The 9,546-nt window shown below is 50.0% G+C and overlaps 1 protein-coding gene across 2 annotated transcripts; it reads left to right on the forward strand.

Annotated features, from left to right (window-relative positions):
* Positions 1–6,774: 6,774 nt before the first annotated feature.
* POU4F1 (POU class 4 homeobox 1) lies at positions 6,775–8,903 on the forward strand. Of its 2 annotated transcripts, XM_032226961.1 has the most exons (3): positions 6,775–6,897; positions 7,872–8,310; positions 8,395–8,903. In XM_032226961.1, the coding sequence occupies exons 1-3, from the start codon at positions 6,775–6,777 to the stop codon at positions 8,901–8,903; spliced, it is 1,071 nt and encodes a 356-aa protein (XP_032082852.1). The 2 variants fall into 2 exon arrangements, with proteins under 2 accessions (XP_032082852.1, XP_032082851.1); XM_032226960.1 differs by having other exon boundaries at positions 7,872–8,903.
* Positions 8,904–9,546: the final 643 nt, after the last annotated feature.

The raw sequence follows: 9,546 nt of genomic DNA on the forward strand, positions 1-9,546 counted from the left end.
GTTGGGAAATTTCTCCTTAATTCTAGGTTGATGTCAACGGAGATTCTCAGTCATCCAGGTGTAAGGTTATCCCAAAGGTGCTTTTTCAAGAGGCACCTGGACCTCCTTGTTTTTTCTTTGAAGATGTTTCACTTCTCATTCAAGAAGTGAATCTTCAGCTCTGAAGGCCTAGGTTGCTTCTCTCCTTGATTAGTTTCCATCCATTGCTTCTTGTCCTGCCTTGTGGTGCTTTGGAGAATAGATGGATCCTACGTTTGCCTTGTGACAGCCCCTCATGTATTGGAGGCCTTGGTGCAATCAATGGAATCGACCTGGCACTTATTCACAAGATCTTTCTAAGCGCTCTGGAAAAGGAAACGGGGTTGGATTTGGTTAGTAGCTGAGTGAAGGACCACCAGGAGATGCCAGAAGTATAAACTAGGCTGTAAAATAAGGTCCCACGTTGCTACCAAGAAGAACAACATGGGCAGGCCCACAAAGTCACCAAAAGTCAAGTTTGAAAGAAGGAGACTTGTATTTTCATCGTCATATTTATGTATGATTTCTGATGCCTCCAATCTTGCCTTTTTCCTCCCGAAAGGAGAAAGTGGAGAAAGTGCCTTTGAGATGTGAAATCCCAATTAAGCTTTTTCATAATTAATAAGGGCACGTTCTATGTCTTGGCTGCAAAAGCAATCACCCACAGCTTGGATTTAGCTTAATAAGCCCAGTCTGGCTGTTGTCAGGAAATTCCTTATTAGAACATGGGAATGCTTTTTGAGCATTCAGTCATAGCATTTATTTTGGGGTAAATTGATAGGCTCAAATACTGGCCACCTAATGAGAAGGAAGGACTCACTGGAGAAGAGCCTAATGCTGGGAAAGATGGAGGGCAAAAGAAGAAGGGGATGGCAGAGAATGACGTAGCTGGATGGAGTCACTGAAGAAGTAGGCGTGAGCCTAAATGGACTCCAGAGGGTGGTAGAGGACAGGAAGGCCTGGAGGAACATTGTCCATGTGGTCACGATGGGTCAGACATGACTTCACAACTGACAACCAATTGATAGGGTGTTCCTCCTCAATCTCTCAACATCTTCTTAAGGATGACCTAGCCTTGAAAGAAATGTGCTTGATGTCTGCAAGCACCTTCCTCTTTCTCTCCAGGGTGGTGGGACTGATCTTCTTTGAACTTCCAGTCAATGAGAGAGCTGCAGTGTCAACATACCTGGAGGACAATTGGTGGGACAAAGCTGTGGAGGGATGCAATGACACAAAACCACAAGTTCTCAACTGCCATAAGCTTGTGTATCCTTCCCGTCCTCATCAGGCATTTATTCATTTCTTGAGAGTAGTACTACTAACTTTAAATGTCACATAGTCTGTCTGGGTGATGCAGAAGTTTTTGGTACTAGCTTGATAACAAGTTTTGCCAAGATCTGTGTCATCTGTATATATGTGATGTCCTAATGATGCAGCCATCTAAAATAAAGCTAAAGAGAAACTGGGTTACCTGGTTATTGATGAATGGCAACTGCAAATCGAGGACATCTTCCTGTTTCTGAGAATGTAAGGTGAAAGAAAATACCTGGAAATACCAGTTTACTTCTGTTTCCATATATCAGTATTTCCATAACACTTGCTTGCCTTGCTTTCATCTCACTGAATCATAATGAGCCATAAAAAGCGATATCCAATCCAGCTATATCTCCAAAGATCACAGGTCTCCCAAACCTGAATATTTAGATAGATGCTGATATTGGTGAGCATCGAAAAGGTTCATCTTGAAGGACCAACACCTATTCCAATGCATTGGGAGGTCCATAGAGGGAACTTTGGGTTAATAAAATTCAGCCTAGTTTATTTCAGTAGACCAGATGGAAGCATTTGGGAAGAATTGACGAATGAGTAAAGCTCCAGCTTCTATTCAGCTTTTTCTTACTCTTGTATGAGGATAGATTATAGGGTTTGTGTATTGGAAGTATATGAGTTGGAGATCACTTCCAACACTCCCCATCCTGCCATCTTCAAATGAAGAAACATCTGCCGTTCTTTACAGGACCATGGACAGGGAGATGTCTATACCACTGCAACTAGATTGCTGCGTTATGAGTAAAGTATCCACCCAGGTGGTGGCTTTTAAGATATCTGAATGTGGAACCCAATGGTGGTCAATTATTTTGGATTATGCCAGGCACCCAACTTGTGACTCTAATGGGATCATTGCAGTTCCCTTCTTTTGTCTTTTCGCACAAGAGAGATTCAAGTAATTAGGGCAAAAAAAAATCTTTCTAATTATGTATTTGTGTGTGTGGGTGTGGGTGTGTTTAGAAACGTTTTTATCAGCTGAAAACTAAAAAGAGTTAGAAATGGAAAGAGAAAAAACTTGATCATGGAATTATGGAGTGAAGAAATATTTTACTATATAAAAGAAAAGCCACACATTCACATCTCCTCTCCCCACATAATAGTCTCCCTGTTCCAAAATGTTCACATGCATGTTATTCCCAACTGTTTTCTTTTGAGACAGATAAAGGGGGGGGGGGGAGGAACCCAATAAAGAGGCATGGCAAAGATACCTGGATTTGAGCGATAATAGAAATTAGTCCTTATACTTCACCAGTTGTAGGGTGTTCATTTAAAAGCAAACTGTTTTTGTAAGGAGTGGCTTCGATGGTCGCTGGGGAGCTGTCCAGCAATAGGAGTTCCTGAAAAAAGCACAACATCTGGTCACTCAGAACCTCACCCTTAACCGATTCAATTACGATGATCTTCCCATTTAATGAAGGCTCAAAGCACTTTAGGCACATCTTCCCTGCCATAACATCAGAACAATTCCTTTAAATCGCTCTGCAGTATCTTCTACACTTGGATGCTGAGGACTGAGAACAGAACATTTTGTCGTAAACACACAACACTTGGTGAGAATCGCTGGGACGGATTCCTCATTCAATCTCTTAAGCACTGAGCTGCCTTTTCTCTCTTTAAGCTATTCTCACTTTTGGCAAAGTGCCTTTGAAGTAATCCATAGGACAATCTCAGTTTCTGGAACAGTCCAACCCCTCCAAAACTCTCCTGCCCCCCCCCCAATATGTTAAAATGCAACCCCCATAATTCTTAGAAGCAAGTGATGGCGATTGTGCACTGGAATCGGAGGAAAATTGGAAGAGATGGACCGAGAGAAGCTTGGTGGTCCTAGTCTCGTCTCCCGTTAGCTTTTCAAAAGCAGTGTTCGTGGGAGAAACAACCACGGATGTCCCACCATGGGTGACCCCTGACAGCCATTCATTCCAGTCTTCTGCTTGGAATGCCCAGGAATGGCACTGAAGGCTTTAATGCAATGTGGCAATGATAGAAGTGCAATGAAACAAAACCAAATGAAAAATCCTAACTAGTTAGAAAAGGAAAATAAATTTAAGAAATTGAACGCGGAGAGAAGAGCAAGTTTACGCTGCTGTCAAAAATATAATGTTTATAATAATATTTCCCTCTCTTGCTTACTTTAAATTCTATGAAGATCCAATAGCTCCTTCATCCAACTACCTTTCTCTACATCTTATGGAATATATATATATATATTGTAAAAATTGTAAAAGCTTACTCTGAAGACCATTAAGTCCACCATAAAAAAAAGTATCTAGTTGGCTCAGTATGATGGGATAGTTTGAACAAGTATGGTCAGCTCTGAAGTGAAAACGCAACTTCAGGATTGTACCTGTGTATTTAGTGGTCTCCCATCACCTGAACAGGCTTTGCCTGCCTCCATCCTTGGGCCATTTGAGAAGAATGGAGACATTCAGAATAGGCCACTTTTTACTAGATGAAACTTTCCACCCTCTGTTCTCACTAAAGATCCTTACCAGGCAACCACACGCTCACAACACTGTTGGTAGTTGGTATTTGACAGCACTCGGTCCTCACAACAGGTGAGAATCCAATCATGATTTGGAAAGAGGCAAGGATCTGAAGGCATGAGTTTGCAAGGAAGGCATGTGTTACTGTGCATTTTTCATCGCGAACGACAATCTGGAGTTCACAAGAAAAATAATGCTAGCCTTTCCCCAACCCATTCCTGACAGAGCAGAGTGCTTGGGATACCCTTCAGAGGGATCTCTAAATCTGAACTCAGGAACCCCATGTGACACATTCAAGGGTAAAGATGGAAATTAAGGAGTGCTATAGACATTTGGGCTATGGGGAAAAATAGGCAGGAGGTCAGTAATAGAAAATATGGATGTTCATGCCATGAATGTATATACCAATCTTGGGGGGGTTGAAAACAATGCTCCCCAACATTTAAGGAGGACATCAATTCCTTGACTAATGTCCTCACTCGTTTTCTCAATATTATTATTTCACATTAGTTGTTTATTTCCAGTGGGTATTATTGCCTACAGCCTCTCTGTGTGTGTCTCTCTGTCTCTCCTCTCTCTCTCTCTCTCTCTCTCTCTCTGTGTGTGTGTGTGTGTGTGTGTGTGTGTTTGTTTAAAGGGAATCAGAAATGGGACTTCTGAAACTCATTCTCTGATTATGGAGACAGGGCCTGCTCATATGTGGGAAGGAAGACATAAACATTCAAATCCCATCTCTTGTTTTAATAGGAGTTCCATTTGAAGACTCGTTACTTACACACACACAAACACACACACACACACACCACACACACACACGGGACACCTCTACAGAAGTAACCAAAGGATCTGGGTTGCACTTACTTTTTTTCACCCATAAATTGGAAATAAATTTGTTTGCTGAGAAGATAAACAAGGCAGGTGTCCTTCCTTTGAAGGATGAATGGCTCTTCGGATCAATCCATGATTTTGCAAATAACGTTCAGAAATATTGTTTGGTGGAAATAAAGGGAATGCTTTGACATCAGACCTAAGCAGGGATATCTGGAGGCTTATTATCTTGTTACTTCAAATGAATTCTCTCCCCCCCCCCCCCCAAATAAAGCATGGCCCTGCTACGTTTGAGAAAAACAAGCTCCTTCAAGTTAGATCCGTGGCTCTTTCTTTGTTATCCTCCCATCCTAGGTAACAGACAGATTAGCAGTAAACCGCTAAGCTATCCTTCCTTTAAACAAGCTAAATTCAGGCCAATAGGTTTATTTAAAAAGCTGGGATATTGTTTTTCAGGCTCTTGGAAGGAGGGAGGAAGATAGGGGAAACTGTAGACCTTCACTGAAATATGGATTATTTTAAGGAGGTGATGGGAAGCTCATGGGCTATTCTCAAGCTCAGGACTCACTTCCTTAAAAAAAAAAAACCATTTGAATCCCACCCACTCATTCAAGATTATCTATGTAAATCGCTTCCAAAGAAATAACTGGTTCTGTGAGCATCCCATGTCGCTATTGAAGGGTAGCGGACAAATGAAGACGTTTCTAAAGAAGAAAGGAGAAGCAAGGCATGAATTTGGGTGGAGGCAAAACTCTGAGTAATGCCACCATGGCAAAGAATGCCATCGAAGGCAGGATCTCCCAAGAAAGCCAATATCCCCCCATAAGGGGGCAGTGATTGGCGGGACCTTTTCAAACAGAAGCAACCCTGAACAATAATTGGTGCCTCACAGCTCCCCTCTACATACAGACCCATGGATTACAATGGATTCCCCCCCCCCATACCTTTTACGGGGAGCCCAAAGAAAGCTCCCCAACTTCTCTGGGATGGGAATATAGTATTTCGTTCTGAGCATACAGTCGAAACCTCAAGTTCATCGGAAAGCTAGTCAATCCCATTTATTAAGAAGCGGGGCGAGAGTTGCGCTGAAAGCAACGGCACAAACGCAGGTTTGACTTTTTCAGCACTGAAGTGAGTGGACAGCGCCGGACTCACCGCCAGACGACCCAACTCCATCAATAATAACTGAAATCGTTCCGGAGCGCTTTGCCAATAACGCTTCCTATTCTCTTTACAACACTGAGCAGAGTCGCCCTTGCCGGGCCGAAAGCAAAGCGAACAAAGATTTAATATTTAACACCACAATCACGACACGGAAGTTATCCGGCATCCAGAGGCGTTCTCAAAGGCAAGGCAAGTCGCCGGGTTTGGCTCGGCGGACACATTTGCGCCGAAAAGTAATAGTAAGTAAATGTACCGACAACTGACCCACGTCGCCTCCGGCCGCATTTTCACCAGGACTCAACTGGCGCTGCCCGCTATCCTGCGCTCCAGACCCGCGCGCGGGGCACAGCGCCGCCGGGTTGCCCCCCTTACCCATCGCTCCTCTGCAAGCGTGCCAGGAGGGGCCCCTGGCTTGGGAAGCCCGGGTCGACATCAGTAGCCTTGGCCTTTGTCCTCTCTGCGGACTCCTGGGCTGCTTCGACGTGAGCTCGGCTATGCAACTCAGGGGGCGGGGAGGAGGAGGAGGAGGAGGTGGAGAAGGACGAGGAGGGGGGGCAAAGGAGGCAGAGCGCAGGAAGGAGGAGGAGGAGGAGGAGGGGAGAGACCAAGGGCAGTCCATCAAAACTGGAGGCGCAAGTTCTCGCGAGAGGGAGAATCGGTCGGGAGCCCCGGGATGTGGGCTCAGGTGGAAGCAGAGCGCATCTCCTGCCAGCCCGGGGGTAGAGCAGGCAGAAGAGTCGAACGGGCCGGGTTGCAGGAAGGCTCGCCCTGCGCGCTCCCGGGGAGCTGCCAGCCTGAGTAGCCTCGGATGTGCTGCTGCGGCGGCGGGGGCGGCAGCCTGGCTGTGCTCGGCGCACAGAGAGCCCTTTCGCCCGGCGCGCTGGTGGCGCTAGGCGCGGATCTCCTCCTGGTCGCCGTTTCCCTCTTGCTGTCCGCCCGCCGAGCCGCCACGATGATGTCCATGAACAGCAAGCAGCCCCACTTCGCCATGCACCCGTCCCTGCCGGAGCACAAGTACCCTTCGCTTCACTCCAGCTCCGAAGCCATCCGGAGGGCATGTCTCCCAACTCCGCCGGTAAGAAACGCGCCGCCAGTTGGACTTTTCCCCCCGGGTTGACCGGTTCTTATTCTCTTGCCTCCCCCCACCCCGAGCCCGGAGTCCTCGGTCGCTCCCCGGCCCCCTGCCGCAACCGTGGCTGCCTTCCTGGCTTCAGCCGCAGCGGCTGCCTCGGGTGGCTTTCAGCCATCGCCTCCGCCCTTCTGGAGGGAGAGGTTGAGAAGGGGTTCGCTTCCCGGGGCTTCTCTGCCCCTGAATTTTCCACGGCTTTTTAAAAAAAATTTGCGGGGTTCCCTTCGAAATTGACCTGGCAAGAAAGGCCGAGGCAGCCAACCGAGCCGAAAACGGCGCAGCCAACCGGTCTCCTCTGGCCCCTTCGCTTTCGCCCTTTCTTGCTCTCTGTTCCCGACTCGCTGCGGGCTCCCTCGATTTCTCCCCGCAGTGGGGGAAAAATAACTTCTACGCTCTTCTCTGGCTTAACCAACTTGCCTGTTTTTTCTCCCTCTCTCTCTCTCTCCCTTTTCTGCCTCCCGGTCCTCTCCTTCCCGCTGCTCCTCCGGCCAAAATGGTCCATGGTCCCCTAACCTTACGCACCGCGCTCCTCTCCCCCCCCTCTCTCTTCACTGCATCCGTGCACTTTCGGGTGGACCATTCCCATTAATTTTTCCCGCGGCCGTGTAATTTTTTTCTTCCGCTCATCACACTCGCCTCTGCTCCATCCCTTCTTCTCCCGCACCCCTCTGTCCCCCTTCCGCCTTTCTCTTCCGCCTTCCACCCGTCCTTTTCTCCTACACGGCAAACCAACTTTTCCCTTGAATTCCTTTGCCACGCGGTCCCGCACCCGAACATTTCCCCCTGTCTTTTTGGTTAACGCTTCGCGGCGGCTTCCCTCCTTCCTTCCCTTTCCTTCTCGGGGATGCCTTCCTCTTCCCCCACCGTGGCCCCCTTTCCCCCCTCTCCCTCGCTGCCCCGTTTCTCTTTGTCGGTTGCAGCTGCAGGGCAATCTCTTTGCCACCCTGGACGAGACGCTGCTGGCGCGGGCAGAGGCTCTAGCAGCCGTGGACATCGCCGTCTCGCAGGGCAAAAGCCACCCTTTCAAGCCGGATGCCACCTACCACACCATGAACAGCGTGCCCTGCACCTCCACTTCCACGGTGCCCTTGGGTCACCACCACCACCACCACCACCACCATCACCAGGCGCTGGAACCGGGCGACTTGCTGGAGCACATCACCTCCCCTTCGCTCGCGCTCATGTCCGGCGGCGGGGCGCACGAAGGGGCGGCCGGCGGGGGCGCAGGCGGCGGCGGCGGCGGAGGTGGAGGAGGAGGGTTGATCTCCACGTCCGCCCACCCGCACTCCCACTCGCACATGCACGGCTTGAGCCACCTGGCGCACCCGGCGGCCGCCGCGGCCATGAACATGCCTTCAGGCCTGCCCCACCCGGGGCTGGTGGCGGCGGCTCACCACGGGGGCGCCGCCGGGCAAGCCGCTGCGGCCGCGGCCGCAGCTGCAGGCGCCGCCGGGCTGGCTTCCATCTGCGACTCGGACACGGACCCACGCGAGCTGGAGGCCTTCGCGGAGCGGTTCAAACAGCGGCGGATCAAGCTAGGCGTGACGCAGGCCGACGTGGGCTCGGCGCTGGCCAACCTCAAGATCCCCGGCGTGGGCTCGCTGAGCCAGAGTACCATCTGCCGCTTCGAGTCGCTCACGCTCTCGCACAACAACATGATCGCGCTCAAGCCCATCCTGCAGGCGTGGCTGGAGGAAGCCGAGGGGGCCCAGCGCGAGAAAATGAACAAGCCGGAGCTTTTCAACGGCGGCGAGAAGAAGCGCAAGCGGACTTCCATCGCGGCGCCGGAGAAGCGCTCCCTCGAGGCTTACTTCGCCGTCCAACCGCGGCCCTCCTCGGAGAAGATCGCCGCCATCGCCGAGAAATTGGACCTCAAAAAGAACGTGGTGCGAGTTTGGTTTTGCAACCAGAGACAGAAGCAAAAACGCATGAAATTCTCCGCCACCTATTAAACCGTTCACGCGGGGCTTGGTTGATATGACCGGAGACGGACCGATAAACTGAAACTTTTGAGTGGAAAGAGAGAGGAAGCGCGCGCGAGAGAGACAGACAAACACACATACACACACACACACACACACACTCACACAAAACCCGAGCAGTCTCCCTCTCGGAATCCACCCACGCAAACTGACCTTGACCCCGAGACAGGACCCGCGAACAGCTCCCGCGAGACCTTGGCAGCCTGGGGAGGGGGAGGGCGGAGACTTTGGGGCAGGGGGGGGAGGGGGCACCGAGGGTCGAGGGCTGCGCGGAGTGGGAAGCAACTGAAGTTTTGGGAAGCCAACGGACTTCTCCTTTGGACTAAAGACTCTTTGGGGGGCGGGGGAAGAAATAATAATAATAATGATGATGATGATGATTGCTGGGAGACCAGGGACCTAGCCAAGCCCAGCGAGACGCTGCGGAGAATCCCGAGCGAGGGCCGGTTCCGCTTCTCTGTTTTTCCTTACCATTTGCAGATTTGGAAAAAAGGGAAAAGGGGGTTTGGGAGGGGGCGAACGACTGGACGGGAAGGTTGGGCGAAGACAGAGAAGAGTTCATTTCTTGGGTCGGATCCCTGCGGAAAGCGAGGATGAATTGCAGTAGAAACAC

The sequence above is a fragment of the Thamnophis elegans genome, chromosome 11 (assembly GCF_009769535.1).
Source record: "Thamnophis elegans isolate rThaEle1 chromosome 11, rThaEle1.pri, whole genome shotgun sequence".
Taxonomy (NCBI): domain Eukaryota; kingdom Metazoa; phylum Chordata; class Lepidosauria; order Squamata; family Colubridae; genus Thamnophis; species Thamnophis elegans.

Coding starts and splice junctions, on each gene's coding strand:
- POU4F1 (XM_032226960.1), top strand. CDS start 6,775: ATGATGTCCATGAACAGCAAGCAGCCCCACTTCGCCATGCACCCGTCC. Junction 6,898..7,871: donor CATGTCTCCCAACTCCGCCG/GTAAGAAACGCG, acceptor TGTCGGTTGCAG/CTGCAGGGCAATCTCTTTGC.